Here is a 19,088-nt window from a genome sequence, read left to right on the forward strand (position 1 = left end):
TTTATATGGTATCTGTACATGTATATGAACATTTATTGCAGTCATTTCAGACACAACTAAATTTGTAAGTTGATAGAACTTAATGTCATTTCCTCCTGTGTTTCACAAAATTGTCAATTTCTAAGGAGGACATTATATTGTTGTAGTAACTAGTTCATAGTTCATCACTTAATCTAGGGCTGGGCAAACGATACTCGTGTACGAATGGGCTCGAGTTTTCCAAATATGCTGCAGTGTTCAATACAGTATCAAGCTTGTTTGAACAATCATGTGACATTTGACTCATGCGGCGCAAGTGAGAGGGACACACAAGAAACTACAAACTAGGCAACAAGCCACAACAATAAGCTATGGCTCTACTTAAAATTTTACTATTTAGTGAAAAAATGGAGAAAATAGCATTAAATACTACCAGTGCATAAACTCCTATTGTGTATACAAGTTCTCATACAACACTGATATACAGGGTGGTCTACTGATTGTGACCAGGCCAAATATCTCACTATATAAGCGTCAAACGAAAAAACTACAAAGAACGAAACTTGCCTAGCTTGAAGGGGTAAACCAGATGGTGCAATGGTTGGCCCGCTAGATGGCGCTGCCATAGGTCAAACGTATATCAACTGCATTTTTTTTAAATAGTAACCCCCATTTTTATTACATATTCGTGTAGTACATAAAGAAATATGAATGTTTTAGTTGGACCACTTTTTTCGCTTTGTGATAGATGGCGCTGTAATAGTCACAAATGTATAAGTATGTGGTATCATGTAACATTCCGCCAGTGTGGACGGTATTTGCTTCGTGATACATTACCCGTGTTAAAATGGACCGTTTACCAATTACGGAAAAGGTCGATATCGTGTTGATGTTTGGCTATTGTGATCAAAATGCCCAACGAGCGTGTGCTATGTCTGCTGCTCGGTATCCTGGATGACATCATCCAAGTGTCCACACCGTTCACCAGATAGTTATGTTATTTAAGGTAACAGGAAGTGTTCAGCCACATGTGAAACGTCAACCACGACCTGCAACAAATGATGATGCCCAAGTAGGTGTTTTAGCTGCTGTCGCGGCTAATCCGCACATCAGTAGCAGACAAATTTGCGCGAGAATCGGGAATCTCAAAAATGCGCGAGAATCGGGAATCTCAAAAACGTCGGTGTTGAGAATGCTACATCAACATCGATTGCACCCTACCATATTTCTATTATTTTTTATTTTGTCGTTTTATAGTTACACTCATTTTATTCATATATGCATGAGACACTATACACAGATATACGAGGACTGTTCAGAAAGTAGGGAATGTTTCCATCTGATGCCACTAGGCATGGGCTGATCGTGTATATTTTTGTATGTGCATGCTCGGCAACTCAGTTGGCATCCATCCATGACAGTGAGAACGTCTCTGTGCGTCTGGTTTTTTAGATATTCAAATTTGAAATGTGTGCTGCAATCGAAAATCCCGCCAGTTGTGAGGTGCGGTTTTTGTTGGCAAAAAATCTAAAACCTATAGAAATTTATCATGAACTGTGCGAAGTGTATGGAAACAACGTAATGAGTGAATATTCCATCTGGAAATGGTGCATTCGGTTTAAAAATGGCTGAACCAATGTTCATGATGAAGAGAAGAGTGGATGCCTAAGCATTGTGACTGATGATCTTGTCGCTGAAGTTTGTTGAAACGATTCGTGAAAACCATCGCTTCACAATAACGGAGCTTTTGCTTTCTTTTTCACAAGTTTCAAGGACTTTGTTGTTTGGAATTGTCACTCAAAAGCTAGGCTACCACAAATTTTGTGCATGATGGGTGGCCAAAATGCTTATTGTTGTTGTTGCTGTTGTTGTTGTTGCTGTTGTTGTTGTTGTGGTCTTCAGTCCTGAGACTGGTTTGATGCAGCTCTCCATGCTACTCTATCCCGTGCAAGCTTCTTCGTCTCCTAGTACTTACTGCAACCCATATCCTTCTGAATCTGCTTAGTGAATTCATCTCCCCCCCCCCCCCCCCCTCCATCTGCCCTCCAATGCTAAATTTGTGATCCCTTGATGCCTCAGAACCTGTCTTACCAACCGGACCCTCTTCTTGTCAAGTTGTGCCACAAACTCCTCTTCTCCCCAATTCTATTCAATACCTCCTCATTAGTTATGTGATCTACCCATCTGATCTACAGCATTCTTCTGTAGCACCATATTTCGAAAGATTCTATTCTCTTCTTGTCAAAACTATGTATCGTTCATGTTTCACTTCCATACATGGCTACACTCCAGACAAATACTTTCAGAAACAATTTACTGACACTTAAACACTTAAATCTATACTCGATGTTAACAAATTTCTCTTCTTCACAAACACTTTCCTTGCCATTGCCAGTCTACATTTTATATCCTCTCTACTTCCACCATCATGAGTTATTTTGCTCCCCAAATAGGAAAACTCCTTTACTACTTTAAGTGTCTCATTTCCTAATCTATTTCCCTCAGCATCACCCGACTTAATTCAACTACATTCCATTATCCTCATTTTGCTTTTGTTGATGTTCATCTTATATCCTCCTTTCAAGACAGTGTCCATTCCGTACAACTACTCTTCCAAGTCCTTTGCTGTCTCTGACAGAATTACAATGTCATCGGCGAACCTTAAAATTTTTATTTCTTCTCCATGGATTTTAATACCTACTCCGAATTTTTGTTTTGTTTCCTTTACTGCTTGTTCAATATACAGATTGAATAGCATCAGGGTTAGGTTACAATCCTGTCTCACTCCCTTCCCAACCACTGCTTCTCTTTCTTGTCCCTCAACTCTTATAACTGCCATCTGGTTTCTGTACAAATTGTAAATAGCCTCTCGCTCCCTTTATTTTACCCCTGCCACCTTCAGAATTTGAAAGAGAGTATTCCAGTCAACATTGTCAAAAGCTGTCTCCAAGTCTACAAATGCTAGAATTGTAGGTTTGCCTTTCCTCAATCTTTCTTCTAAGATAAGTCGTAAGGTCAGTATTGCCTCACATGTTCCAATTAGTGGTGTACATGTTCCGCTTTTAACCCACCCATGCTTGCCCGGTGGGCAGGCCGCTGCGCGTTGTCAACAGAACGGGCAGGCTGCTTCACTCCCAGCCAAGCCAGGCAGAACCCAACCCGGGCAAGCTGCGGGAAACTTGCTTGCCTGCCCATATTACTGCTGAGCTGCGCTACACAGCCGTTTAGTCTGCGCGCGTCATTGTCGTATTATGAACGTTAATTAAAAGTTCTATTTTACCTAGGCACCAAAAGACAAACCCCAACATTATATGTATATATTAATTTCAGGTCAAAAACTATTGGGTTTTATTTGTACATTCTTCCTTTACGCGTATATTTTGGGCTTACTATCTATGTAAATAAAAATGAAATGCCATATGTGTTGATAAGCATAAAACTCAAGAATGGCTGGACCAGTTCGGCTAAATTTGTTTTTCTGGGTTTGTAAAACTCAAGAATGGCTGGACCAGTTCAGCTAAATTTTTTTTTCTGAGTTTGTAATTCTCAGGACAAGGTTTTTATGAAATAAAATTTTTGGAAAATCGATCGAAAAATTGGAAAATTTGAGAAAAACTGAAAGTGCGTTTTCATTGTGTCCGTGTGTCTGTATTGCATACAATCTTGATGAAATTTTGCACACTATACCTTGAAACCAAGAGGAAGGTCACTGTCTACATAAAATTTCGTAGGGTGCATGGCAGAGGTTACTTTACCTAACGGAATTCGACAAAATGTACGTTTTTATTCCGGTCTTGATGAAATTTGGCACACTTGATATTCAAAGCAGAATGAAGGGCGCTGTCTTCTTAAAATTCTGAATGGTGCATGGTGGAGGGTACTTAACTTAAACACTTCTACACCAACCTACAGTTATATTCCGATCTTGAAGAAATTTTGCACACTTGATCATCAAGAGGAGCATCACTGTCTACATAATATTTCGGATAGTGCATGGAATAGAGTCCCTTACAAACGATTTTGACATCGTTTGCGCATTACCATGAAAGTTGGCTCATGTACGCATGTTTCCATGGAGAAGGTTTTTGAATATTTCCGTGTGTGTGTGTGTGTGTGTGTGTGTGTGTGTGTGTGTGTGTCTATACATACATCTAAAAACACAGATGATGTGACTTACCGAACGAAAGTGCTGGCAGGTTGATAGACACACAAACAAACACACAAAAGTCAAGCTTTCGCAACAAACTGTTGCCTCATCAGGAAAGAGAGAAGGAGAGGGAAAGACGAAAGGATGGGGGTTTTAAGGGAGAGGGTAAGGAGTCATTCCAATCCCAGGAGCGGAAAGACTTACCTTAGGGGGAAAAAAGGAAAAAAGGACAGGTATACACTCGCGCGCGCGCTCGCGCGCGCGCGCGCGCGCGCGCACACACACACACACACACACACACACACACACACACACACCCATCCGCACATACACAGACACAAGCAGACATTTCAGCTGACATGTCTGCTTGTGTCTGTGTATGTGTGGTTGGATATGTGTGTGTGTGCGTGAGTGTATACCTGTCCTTTTTTCCTTTTTTCCCCCTAAGGTAAGTCTTTCCGCTCCTGGGATTGGAATGACTCCTTACCCTCTCCCTTAAAACCCACATCCTTTCGTCTTTCCCTCTCCTGCCCTCTTTCCTGATGAGGCAACAGTTTGTTGCGAAAGCTTGAATTTTGTGAGTATGTTTGTGTTTGTTTGTGTGTCTATCGACCTGCCAGCACTTTCGTTCGGTAAGTCACATCATCTGTGTTTTTAGATATATTTTTCCTACATGGAATGTTTACCTCCATTATATATATACATACACAGCAAATGTCGTTTAACAGTTGCAAACAATTTTTGGTTGATTGAGCGAACGTGTTATATTGGCTGCAAAAAACCTTGATGTTAACGAAATGAATTTTCAGGTTCAAAATATGATACCTGGCGAAATGATGACATGAAAGTCGGTTTATTCCGTTACTAACCAAGATGATGCAGTGAACTATCCTACGGAATTTTTAAATTCGCTGGATTTGCCCGGATTACCGCCTCCAAATATGCAATTAAGTCGAATGGGCAATCATTATGTTGCGAAAGGTAAACCAGCCACGTCTTTGTAATGGTACCCGGCTTGCGGTGAAGAAATTAAAGAACAACGTAATCGAAGCCACAATTTTAAAAGGAAAGTACAAAGGTGAAGACGGTTTGATTCCACGTATCACTATGATTCCGACCGACATGCTATTCGACTTTAAACGGTTATAATTTCCAGTGCAGCTTGCATTTGCCATGTTGATAGATAAATCGCAAGGGCAGTCGTTATATGTTTGTGGCTTCAATCTTGAAAATCATGTTTTTCACATGGCCAATTGTATGTCGCATCTTCCCCTGTCAGGACACCTTCAACATCATTTGTTTACGCACCAGAAAACAAAACTATCAATGCTGCGTATCAAAATGTATTACAATAAATGCTACCTAGCAATAAACTTTGACACTGCTTCACTTATCACCACAAAAGTTGACAGATATATATGAGTTTTCATAAATATGTGAAGAGGAGGTGAACTGAGGTGGCGGAGTCCAACAGAGAGAGGACGAGGAGAAGGATAGAGGGTGGGGGAGATGGGCCAAGGGATGGGGAGGGGGGGGAGGTGAACAGAGAGATAGTGGGAGAGGAATAAATGGATAGAGAGAAAATAGGGGAGGGAAGATGGACTACGAGAGTATGGAATAAATAAATGCCCAGACAAACACCAAGTTTTCAGCTAGTTGTCAAATATAAAAGGACTTCTTCGAGACTTCACAAATACTGGACATTCTCAATTCGAACCACCATCACATCACATCTCAAACAGGTTTGTGTAGCAAGCAGAGTGAACCTCCACCCCCCAAAAAGAAGATTGGTCCCCTCCCCAGAAGAATAAATTATCTACGCCCCTGATAACCACTGTACTGCAATGAGAACCAAATTAAGATTTTGGAAGTCTAGATTCTTTAACTTTAGTATGTTTCAGCCAAGTATGACACCAGTTATACAAATATTTAACTCCTTTTCCAGGATGTATTTTACTGGTTCTGCGAATTCATTCGAAGTTGGCAAAATCATTCTAAATTGCCAAAATGCATTTTAACAAAATCGAAGCACTTGTTTCATATCCAGTTCGTCTAAAAACTATAGTACAGGGAATAAAATGGCGACTCTAAACAATTTCTCGCGGCGTCTACATTTGCGTCATGAGAGTCCACACTTGTAGTCTAGGTCTGCGTTATGAATGACCATAGTTCGGACCCTCATGATGCAGACTTAGACGACGAGTGTTTACGTGCATGATGCAAACCTAAACGACGACTGTAGACCCTCATAACACAAGACCTAAATGACGAGTCTGAACCCTCCTGACGCAGACGTAGAAGCTGTGGAGAGTGGCTCAGAGTTTCCATTATATTCCTACTACAATACATTCGTGGAAAAAGACGCTCTTCATTTTAAAAACATTTCTAGTGTCTAGGTCTTCAACATCTTGACCCTGCTTGTGGGCTTCCCCTTAATATATAAAAACAGGAATAAAAATACATTTTGCGATGTGTGTGGAACTCAACAAAATAAATTGTAATTTAAACTCATAATGTGTATTGCCTTAATCCAAAAATGAATATTTTATTTTGCAGAACACTTTTCAATATAAAATATTTACAAATTTTCCTTCAGTTTCCCTGAAAGTATTACTTAGGCCAAACCAGATACTCCTAAAAATTTGGCTACTTTTGCAAACACAAGTAACAGAAAATGGTTTACAAACAATAATAAATGTCACCTGGGAGGATTGAAATCAAAAAGTTTAGTCTAAAATAAAAATGAACTGTATGCATTACAAAATTTCTATCTCAGAAATTGACGCCCAGAAAGCACAAGAAAGAAATCTGCACTCTTAATTAGTAAATTTGCACTCAAACACATAGTTTCCCGTTTAATGTTCTACTGTATTTTTAATGCGTCTGCTGATTAGTGTTTGAATTAATTATGACGAGATCATTATGTCTGTCTGCATTAATATGTGATCGTTTTTCACTAAGTAGGGTTCCAGCGCAACTAAAACATCTCTCACTAGAGGCACTAGTGGCTGGTATATTTAATATTTTTCTTGCCACACACACACACAAGTCGGGGAAGTTGTTGGGAGTTATTTTTCCACCACTGTAGAATATCTCCCTCGTTCACACAGTGTTCTTGCAAGTATCTGCTGACTTCATCATGTAGGAGAGGAGACTCTTCTGCCCAGTCCTCAAATTTCGCCATTTTGTACGGTCCTGGATTTGTTTCTTGGGTGCTGTGATTGGGCACTTGTACTGAAACTATACAGGTTCCAATTAATATTTGCAGAATAATGTGAAGATCGTACTACACATAGTTGAAATTATAATAGTTTTTAGATGATGCTATCATTTATCGTCCAGTAAAGTCACCAGAAGATCAAAACTAACTGCAGGATGATTTAAATAAGATATATATTTTTGTGTGAAAATTAGCAGTTGGCAATAAATAATGAAAAGAGCGAGGTTATCTGTGTGTGTACTACACTATGTCCGTTAAACTTCGTTTACAAGATCAACCAGTCAAATCTAAAGGCTGTAGATTCTAATTAATATCTCTGATTACAGTAACGACCTACTTGAATAGGAATGGACACACAGAAAATGTTGTAGGTGTTTTAATGGCAAAACACTCTTTTGGAGCATTGCTACACAGTTGGAGAGCCTTTCTGGTGCGATTGATGGAGGAGGTCGAAAGAGTCTAAAGAAGGGCAGCTCGTTTGGTATTATCGTGAAACAGGGGAAAGAGTGTCGCGGAAATTTTTTGAAGTGGCTCAATTTATGTATGAAATTTTGATCACCAACTTACACCACCGAATTCTAAGATACATTGTTGAGTCCCATCTACATTGGAAGAAATGATCATCAGAATAAAATACAAAAAAGCAGCGCTCAGACGGAGAGATGTAGGTGTTTTATCCCGTGCGAAAATCGAGAATAGGAGACAAATAAGGTGAAAGTGGTTCGATGAACCCTCAACCAAGCACTTGCGTGTGACTTGCAGAGGACCCATGTACATGTAGATGAAGAATATATGCATTATCTTTGGAGCTTACCTTCAACACACATCTGTCGTGCTCCTTGGTAAACATCAATTTTTTCATCCTCGGTTAACTTTCTTAACATGCGGTAGTTAGGCACCATAAACGTTGCATTTTTATGCAACATACTAACGCACATTTTCTGTTCTAGGAAGGCACCGGCGGCTTGTTTCAAAGGTTTCATGTCCTGAAAATACATTTTATCAACATACATATTTCACAAGTGGTTCTATAATATTCAGATGGAATAACATTACAAACCTCTTCATCGTTATCCCGTACAGTACAGTAAGCTTTTAAGGCATAAAACCACGGTAGAACTAAATGTAGGGTTGGCTCCTTGTCACCCTCTAGATCAACTGTGGCTTAAGAAATGCTATAAGCTGGCCAGTTATATGGTGGTCATAACCCAGCACCATATCAGAGGCACCTTCGTTATGTAAGACAGCCTTCACTGAATCAATCTGAGAATGGACTGATACAAGCATGTCAAAATAACTATTCCAATGAGTTGAAACCCACTGCTTTAAAGATGAGTTCAGTCTCACACAGAGACCTCTTCTCTTGAAGTAGAGAACTGTAGCCAGCATTGTACTAAGAATGGCTAATATATTTGAAACATTTTCTTTCAAAAACTGTTCGCTCAGAACATGTTTCAAGACTGTGTTTATACTATGAGCCATGCAAGGAAGACGCTGACATATTTTGAGAGCTTTGACAATGTTACTGCCCTGGTCTGTGACAAATGTAATTTTGGCAATGTCTTCACGAGAAACACCCATAGTTTGTAAGCGATCTTCCAACTGGTTTCGAATATTCGAGCCAGTTTTTGGGCAGTCAGGAAACGCAGAGCACACCAGTACATATTTATTCAAACGTCAGTCTGAATTTATGTAATACATTGTCACGGAAATGTAATGCACCCCTTTGTAATTGTCTGTCCATAGATCAATTGTACTGGTACATATACCAGAACGAATCGCATGCACTATATCTGGGAGCATTTTGCTGCGCATGTTATCAGCTAAGGTTTGAACTTTCCTAGCTACTGTCACTCGGGAAGGCATAATATTTTTAATATCAACTGAGACATATTTTTTACCTATGTCGATCAGTGTCTGCCCTAAATTAAAAAATCCTTCTCCCTCTATACTGCTAAATGGTCTCAAGTCCTTAGCACACATTTCAACACACTTGTCGGCCACTAAATATTTGTCCTCTTTCAAGATGTTTACGAAGTGAGGGAACTGCTTGTCAAATTTGCACACACGTCGTAACATACTCGAGGTTCCCAAATAAGTACTTAAGAGTTTTTTACATAGTTTACATTGAGACACACCTACCGGTTTATTTGAAGTGGCCCCATAAGCACACGAAAACGTTTCCCATGCGGCACTTGTGCTCTGTTTCGTTACCAGAATGTATTGGCCAGTTGTCCATTTTTTTTCAATCTCACTAAAGTTCGACCTATTTATCGTTCTGCCCCCATCGTTGCGATAAATGAACTACGGGCTACCTACCTGGCTACTCTAGTCACGGTAGCTTGACAGCGCAACCTGTTGTCAGGCCCAGCAAGCTGAGCGGGTCCCGTGAAGGTTGGCAGGCCTGCAGGAACCCAGGTAGCCCGGGCTTGCGGGAGCCTGAATCAGCCGCATTACCCACCATGCCTCAGTACACGCTCACTCTTGTGTTTACGTCACGGCAGGCTGACCTGCATGAATGGTTGCAGAGGAGCTAGGGGCAAGCAGTCTGCAAGGGGAATTTGTACACCTCTACTTCCAATATTTCTACGGAATCCAAACTGATCTTCCCCGAGGTCGGCTTCTACCAGTTTTTCCATTCGCTGTAAAGAATTTTCTTTGGGGTTAGAATTATTATATTCTTCTTGAAGTCTGAGGGTATTTCACCTGTCTCATACATCTTGCTCACCAGATGGTAGAGTTTTGTTAGGACTGGCTCTCCCAAGGCCGTCAGTAGTTCTAATGGAATGTTGTTTCGACTCAGGCCTTTCAGTGCTCTGTCAAACTCTTCACGCAGTATCGTATCTCCCATTTCATCTTCTTCTACATCCTCTTCCATTTCCATAATATTGTCCTCAAGAACATTGCCCCTGTATAGACCCTCTATAATCTATATACTCCTTCCACCTTTCTGCTTTCCCTTCTTTGCTTAGAACTGGGTTTCCATCTGGGCTCTTGATATTCATACAAGTGGTTCTCTTTTCTCCAAAGGTCTCTCTAAATTTTCCTGTACGCAGTATCTATCTTACCCCTAGTGAGATAAGCCTCTATATCCTTACATTTGACCTCCAGCCATCCCTGTTTAGCCATTTTGCACTTCCAGTCGATCTCATTATTGCGATGTTTGTATTCCTTTTTGCCTGCTTCACTTACTGCATTTTTGTATTTTCTCCTTTCATCAATTAAATTCAGTATCTCTTCTGTTACCCAAGGATTTCTACTAGCTCTTGTCTTTTTACCTACTTGATCCTCTGCTGCCTTCACTATTTCATTCCTCAAAGCTACCCATTCTTCTTCTACTGTATTTCTTTCCCCCATTCCTGTTAATTGGTCCCTTATGCTCTCCCTGAAACTCTGTACAACCTCTGGTTTAGTCAGTTTATCCAGGTCCCATCTCTTTAAATTCCCACCTTTTTGCAGTTTCTTCAGTTTTAATCTACAGTTCATAACCACTAAATTGTGGTCAGAGTCCACATCTGCCCCTGGAAATGTCTTAATTAAAACCTGGTTCCTAAATCTCTGTCTTACCATTATATAATCTATCTGAAACCTTCTAGTATCTCCAGGATTCTTCCATGTATACAACCTCCTTTTAAGATTCTTGAACCAAGTGTTAGCTATAATTAAGTTATACTCTGTGCAAAATTCTACCAGACGGCTTCCTCTTTCATTTCTCTCCCCAATCCATATTAACCCACTATGTTTTCTTCTCTCCCTTTTCCTACTCTCGAGTTCCAGTCACCTTTGACTATTAAATTATCGTCTCCCTTCACTATCTGAATAATTTCTTTTATCTCATCATATATTTCTTCAATTTCTTCATCATCTGCACAGCTAGTTGGTATATGAACTTGTACTACTGTAGTAGGCATGGGCTTCGTGTCTATCTTGGCCACAATAATGCGTTCACTATGCTGTTTGTAGTAGCTTACCCGCACTCCTATTTTTTATTCATTATTAAACCTACTCCTGCATTACCCCTATTTGATTTTGTATTTATAATCCTGTATTCACCTGACCAAAAGTCTTGTTCCTCCTGCCACCAAACTTCACTAATTCCCACTATATCTAACTTTAACCTATCCGTTTCCCTTTTTAAATATTCTAACCTACCTGCCCGATTAAGGGATCTGACATTCCACGCTCCGATCCGTAGAACGCCAGTTTTCTTTCTCCTTATAGAGTACCATAAAGAACAGTGAATGGGCCAACGTTGACATTTCTGGAGGCCTACCACAAACATGGTGATTCATTACTGGATTGAATCATAACCAGTGATCAGGCTTGAATGAAACATGTCAATTGCGAGACAAAATTACAATCCACCAAGTGGGGGCACACAAGATCCCACCCAAAAACCAAGAAAATGTTGTCCCACCCAAAAACCAAGAAAATGTTTGCAAACCTTGTCAGCAAGGAAGTTAATGGCGACAGTGTTTTGGGATAGGCAAGGTGTGCTTCTTATTGATTTTCTTGAAAGTGGAGCAACCATAAATTCTACGCGGTACTGTCAAACTTTGCACAGCCTTAGAAGAGCAGTTAAAAACAAACACTGAGGAAAGCTGATGTCCAAAATTTTTTTCTTGCACGACAATGCCTGACCTCACATGGCAAACCGCACTAATGAACTCCTTAATTCATTCAAATGGGAAATTTTCCCTCATCTGCCCTACAACCCTGATCTTGCACCAAACAACTTCCGCTTGTTTCCCAAGATGAAGAACTGGCTTGCAATGCAATGCTTTGATGACGATGGAGAACTTTAGGTGGGCGCGACTCACTGGCTGAAGTCTGAGGCGGCTGAATTTTATGATGAAGGTCTTTCAAAGCTTGTCCACCGCTATGATAAGTGCCTCAATGTGTTTGGTGACTATGTGAAATAGTAGTATGTCAGTCGCTCTTTCAGATGTATATATAAAATGTATTTCTTGTATTTAGTTTTTTTAATGCTAAAACATTCCCTACTTTCTGAATAGCCCTTGTACAAAAAATAACCATAAATACTTAATACAGTGCACAAAATAATGGCAAAATAGTTTACATTATGTAGATAAACTTACTACACAATCACATACATAGATGAACTTACATAAAAGATTACTATATTGCAAGCTGAATGATTTGTGCAACAAATAATAAACTATTGAAAAAAGCATAAATCTTGTTATTATCTCTTATCTTATAATTCTTGTCACGATAAAAAATGAAAATTAAGAAACTGCCATTAGAAAAACTCGTGTGAAAATTTTGTCACAAAATGTTGCAAAAAACAGTCCCAGTTAAGTACGAGTATGATTGGCTGAAATAAGCAGAAGAACTGTGAAACAGTGCATGCATGATATGTCAGTCCTGTACAAAAATTGGTTAACATAAGCTTGTTTTGCCTGAAAATAAATTTTCTACAAGATAATGTAGTAGTTTCGGGAGAAAATACAGTAAAATATTTTCTATTCCTCAGAAATAAGGTGATCTTTTCCTCTGAAAAATATTTTTATAGTAAATTTGGCTTTTTTTTAATTTTCTGCATGCTCGATGAAACAGTGTATCATTTTGTACAGGGCTGTGTATACTTCTGGTTTGTTACATGCATTGTTTTGCATGTCCAAAGATTTTCTGATGATTTGAAGCCACTGTTAAATGTAATGTATAAGCAACTAAATGATAATCAACTGTAATAACCAGTTTTTAAAATTATATCCAATGCAGTGCTTAAAATGCAGTGGTTTTCTACAAAACACAATTTCATGTGCAAACATGAGTTTTAGCATGTAAAACTTGAATGATGAAAGATTTTTGGCAAATGATTCTTACAGTTACTGTAAAAATATATTTTTTATCATCAGCTGTAACACCGTAAACTGTCTCAGCATGTGCAATTTGTGTAAAACTGGATTTTATGTGCAACTTTTGACCTCTGTATCATGGCAACAGATAAAGCTTTCAGGAAATAACATGGAGACAATTAATTACATGTATTTGTCTATCTTCTTACAAAATTTGAACCGTTTTGCACAAGTTTGAAACCTAGAAGTGGTGCATGTAAAAATACTCATAGAAAACATGTTTTTTCGTGTAAAATCTGAATGAAGCTAGATTTTTGAAAGCTAGTTTTTAATTTTATTGTCAGAATGAATCTGTCATGTATTTGATTAACTTTAACCTGCTTCTGTGCATTCAGTTCACACAAGAACGAATTTTGCATGCTACATTTAGTTAGAATTTAAACTGTCATATCTTGACAATGGATAAAGATTATTGGATGAAAAAATTTCATTTTGACTTAATCCATTTATCTATTTTCGTGCAATGTTTAAACTGATTCATATAAGTTTAAGGTATAGAGGTGACGCACTTCAAAAACCTCCTGAAAAATGTGTTTTTGAACATAAATCCAAACACAGCAAGATTTTTTTCAAATGGTTAAAACTTACTTTAACCCAAGGTTTGATACACTGATGGACCAAATTCAAATTTGAACCATCAGTCTTGCTTCAGTCCAGAGTTATTTAGTGGTGACTGTTTTTGTATGTAAAATCTGAATGGGGCACATAAAAATGGTGCCCTTAGCTGAACTTTTAATTTCAGCCCAATTAAAATCTTTTGCAAAAAGAATTAAGCAGTTCACTCAATTTTCCTGGGTGCCAGGTTTGGTTTGTCATTCAACTGTTGCCTAATGTACTATAACATAGCTACAGGAAGGCAAATGTTCCAACGGCTATACAAATGGCCACTGGGCTGGTCTAAACAAAAAACTTTTTACCCCATTTTCCTTGGTGAAATAGGAACTGAGCACCAAGACCCCCCAAAAAAACCTTGATTCTGCATACGGCCTTTTCATACACATTTGTTACAGTGCTTCCATACAATTAGTAACCAGTTACTGATACTTCAGATATACACTCCAGTACTATAACAAGTGTATCAAGGAATTTTTTCGGCCTGATGCGCCTGCTGTGATGTCAGTAATCCATAGAACATTTAGCTCATTGCAGTAGAGCACTCAGATCTCTGCATTGACAAATTTATAAACATGGACTGCAATATGGTATGTAGCTTCTACATAAAACAGTGTCAAATTAAATGATTCAACAAGCTTTGTGCATATTGGGAAACTGGATGCAGGAGAGGGATACAAAATAGAATTCTTTCCTACAAAACAGAGATGTATTTTTCAGTGATTATTTATGATTCCATTGAATTAGTTGGAGAGTTCCCTCTCTTCTTCGACTGCTCATTTTCTTCAACTGAACTGGCTGATAATTTCTCTACACTATTTTTTAAATAAACTGGCATATTTAAAGAAACTAAAAGAAAGAGACTCATAAAATTCAAAGCACATGTACATTCTTATTAATATTTGAAAATGTTTATAAAGTTGTAGCTTATATTTTTCAGTTGTTATCACAAGTTTGAACAAGTATTTACTCTCATCCCTTTCCTTTTCAGCGGTTCACACAATGCTGAATGATCTTCTGCCGGGAAATGTGTATTATAGATTCAATCCATATTTAACAGAAATGGTCTCTATGGCTGAAATAAATCCAGCAAAAATAGCACAGTTGGAAATGGATGCAGAGATGTATTTTCGACGAAATGAAGAGACATTCCAGGAGGCAGCTAAGGCACTTGTGGCAGCAAAAACATTTGGGCAATGGTGTCAAGATTGGATTAATTTAAAAAGAGAATTATTAGGTATCAAGTAACAGTATCCAAGAAATTCCATGGAATATGTGATTATATCTCAGGTAGTGAACATGATCAAATTAATGTTTCCCACTTTGAATGTATTTAGCTATTTCAAATTAGTGTTCCACCTTAGGCATTTAATTTTTTTATTTTTGCCATTATGACTTAGTTAATTAAATGTTCACTTTTTTTGGCTGCACGTATATCCTGACGTACGCATATTGTGTCAGTAATTAAAGTATCACATATGCCAGCCTTCTTTTTATAGTTGTGGTTTTTATGCCTTATTTTATTACTATTTCAATGTTCGCCATAGAGGCATGCAGTGCCTCAGTTGACATTTGTTGTCTTAATCAGAATAAGTCCTAAAGTATTCTGCATAGAACTAAATTTATATGGTCAGTTCAGAGCTACTTAAAAAAAACTTTGAAGGAAAATAAAACTGTTAAGAACAAGTATTACTACAATTTTCCAACTGATCGAAAAGATTTAACAGACAGCTCTGTCTCTTGCTGTTACAGTGTCATTTCATTTCTGTGATACATTTTTGTGTTGTGTCTGACATGGTTCAGTTCCATAGAATGAACAATCTTTTGAGTGTTTCTGATATCTAAAATAATTTACATTTATGTATGCTTCAAAGTCTGTCTGTCTGTCACTGAGTAAGCTAGCTTTTCATGGCAAAAGCTGAAGTATATGTTTGTGAATACTTAATAAGAAACTTGTATTCCGTAATATGAGTATACTGAATGTTAATACCTGTTGGAATGGAACTTGGTGTGTGATTGAAAGTTAAAATATTATGTCTGATGTGAGCAGCTAGTTCTGTAGCAGTTGGATAGTCTGTGCACCTTGTACATGTATGATAAAATTTCAATATGGCATTATTTTAATTTGTTCTTTTGTGATAAACAGTAATCCATATGTATATAAACATTTACAAATATAAAGATAGCTTTTCCATAACCACTGAGCAGTATTTCATACCAAAGGGCAGCTGATTTTTAGTGCAATGTATTTTTTTATAATGCAATAAATATATGAAAGAGATTTTATTCTTTGTGTTTTGATTTCTGTTCCTGTGTGGTAATACAGTCCAGTTGTATAATTTGAGTTTCACTGAGCAACATTTTCTTCATGCACTAGCTGTAACCAATGAACCTTACTGTCTAGTCTGTGGCAGATAAAAGTCCACATCTGTATAAGCTGCTGCCATCAAGTACACAAAGTAAGCTATCCAGAAACATCATGGTATGGGATTTGGCATCACAGTTGTACATGAGAAACACCATAACTTTAGACTGCTCCATATGCACCATCAACAGAACAGGCTCTGCTAACGGTATACTACGCCTTCCCCATCACTGGCAACAGATTCTACACAATGCTGGTGACTACTTTGAAGGACAGTAACAGGTGCAAACATGTAACCCTTTTGTATCGGTTGTGAATAAATAGTTGCCTCTATTTAAGTTCCAACCCTCGTAGTAGTGTAGAGATGTATGTACAAAAAATGTGTGCAGTACCGGTATGCAGTTACATAATGTTTTGCTGTTTGTTGGATCTGAAAGCATGAATTATATTTTCTAACTATATTTAAAAAATGTCTTGATTCATTACATTCATGCAGAAATAAACGTCTTAGTGGTTTCTCTGGCTCACCTAGTACTGGATGTAAGAATTGGCCACCAGAGCAATATATGCCATTTCTCCCTTCCATTTTAATGCATTATGGTGCCTACATTTTTTGACCTATCCCCCTCTGATGGCTAATTTATGATTAACACAGTCAGTTAATAGATCGTAATCAGATGCAGTCTCACTAAAAACTTCTCACTTTCCACATGTAAAGGTATGACTCTCTGTTAGTCATACAGCCTTTAAATGGTGCCATTGTTGTGAGTCTTCATGCATCTTGGAAGCTGTAAGAGATGCATCTAAAATGTGACAGGCTTGTGACTGATCTAATGCCTTTGTAGCTCTTAAGGCCATCTGATGTTCGGCAGCCGAGTTTTGGCAGACATTGCTCTGAAGATTGATTGAGCTGATTAACTTTTGCAAACTTGAGCTCTCTTTGAACTATGTGTTAAATGAGATGTTTGTGAGGTTTATAGTAATAGTTTTAAATGTGGTTCTTGGGATTACCATGTGATTTTGTTGTTCTATCTCCACTAAAACTCTCCAGCTATGCCATGTGGTGTAGGCATTCAATATCATAAACCACGCACACAGTAACATTGGATTTACCATGTCACAGAGTAATCTATAGACACTGAGATGCCGACCATCAAACCAGTGTCGTGTGCATGCCACTCGTGTATACCATATTTAAAAATGGTAACAATACTCATACAGATAAAACTTTCCAAAGAAACCTTTGGTATTTATAATATTAGTATGGAATTATGGACCGGCATAGATTAAACACATTGAGGATTCTATAAGCATTGTATTCTAGATGTTGCTCACAGCTGTGCTTGCGTATCAGTAAAATGAAATGAAATTTGGTTATGGCTTTATTGGCTGGGAGTCCCCAGTTCGGATGTTCAGGAGTTTGGTGCAAGTCTTTTTATTTGACACCACAACAGTGACTTGCACATCAGTGATAATAAAATGATGAGGACAACACACATGTCCAGAAGCAAGCAGAAAGAAAAACTGAACTGGGCGGGAATTGAACCTGGGAACACATGATTGTGAAACAGCAGTCCTAACCATGTGACCATGAGCTGTTCACACAAGTTTGAACACAATAAATGATTTATAAAAGATGCATGATGCTCAGTGGCTAAAATGTGACAGTTTTGTGACTGATATTAGTATGGAGTAAACAGATTAGAGGATTGTATAAACATTGTATTTGTTATGTTGTATTATATTATGTACAACATATCGAAGAATAAAAGTATTTTCACAGGTATGATGAAGTTCAAAAGACAAAGAGTACATAGCTTTTTCAAAGAGTAGTTATTGTTCTATATTTCACATTATATTCTTCAGATCAATAAATACGTTGTACTACACACTTTCTAAAGTAGCCAATCTTCTTTCTCAGCATTCAAGCTATTTTCATACCGAATTCTGTCAGAATTGGTTCAGCGGTTTAGCCATGAAAGTGTAACAGACATAGTTACTTTCACATTTGTAATATTAATATGCAAGTATGCATTATGAAAAGGATAGAGATCTATGCTCCATTTAGGGAAGACACTGAGTTGCAAACAGGCACAACAAAAAGGCAGCTATACATTTGAGGTTTTGGTCAAAAGGTCCTCAAATGTGTGATCAGTGTCTCTCCATTGTGGCCAGACAGCATACAGCCAATTGCACCTGATGGGAGAATCTGTGTATGAATGGGCAAAAGGCAAGGTGTTTGGGAAGGAGTGATACTGTACTTCTGTGAAACTAAGTCTTTTGGAGGAAAGGTTTACGACTGTGTTTGTGGTCTGGTCTGTTAGGTTGTAGATTCTGTATGGTGGTGGGAGTGAGTTTCTGAGGGTGTGGTAGATACGGTAGGTCTGCAAGGCAGGGTTTGTTGGTTTTGAGGGGATTGCTTTGACCATTTGGTGCAGTTGGCTGTACACAGTCTGGCCTTAGCAGCCAGAGACAGTGGTGCTTGTGTGAATGTGTTTTGTACTTTAGAAGAAAGGCGTTTTGGCAAAAGCTCAAATGTTTAGCCATCTTTTTGTTGTGCAACTAATATTTATCCAGTGAACTTTTACACTCTGAAAATCACTGTCAAGAGCATGGTTGAGGTTACTTCCTGTTACCATCTATTGAAGTTTTGCTATTGAAATATGGAGTGTGGGAAGAATCAACATCTCCTCTGGATGGTGAAGCATTCTATCCTTTTCATAGCATTCTCGTTATTCCATCCTAAATTTTTCATTGTCTAGGTTTTAAATATGTGATGATATGAAGTGGAATATTCACATTGCTTCAGTTGTGTGTAAAGTGGATAACAGACTTTGGTTCATTGGTTGGGTACTGTGAAAATTCACTCAGTCTACAAAGAAA

General features: G+C 38.2%; 1 protein-coding gene across 2 annotated transcripts in view; it reads left to right on the forward strand.

The window, feature by feature from the left end:
• The window catches only part of LOC126251668 (calcium-independent phospholipase A2-gamma-like), an 80,485-nt gene extending 64,364 nt beyond the window's left edge, over nt 1-16,121 (forward strand). For both annotated transcript variants that reach the window (XM_049952239.1, XM_049952240.1), the window contains exon 9: nt 14,832-16,121. In XM_049952239.1, coding sequence (XP_049808196.1) covers nt 14,832-15,088 — 257 coding nt within the window. In that variant the 3' untranslated portion in view covers nt 15,089-16,121. The remainder of the gene's footprint in view (nt 1-14,831) is intronic.
• Nucleotides 16,122-19,088: the final 2,967 nt, after the last annotated feature.

Source organism: Schistocerca nitens, chromosome 4 (assembly GCF_023898315.1).
Source record: "Schistocerca nitens isolate TAMUIC-IGC-003100 chromosome 4, iqSchNite1.1, whole genome shotgun sequence".
NCBI classification, from domain to species: Eukaryota; Metazoa; Arthropoda; class Insecta; order Orthoptera; family Acrididae; genus Schistocerca; species Schistocerca nitens.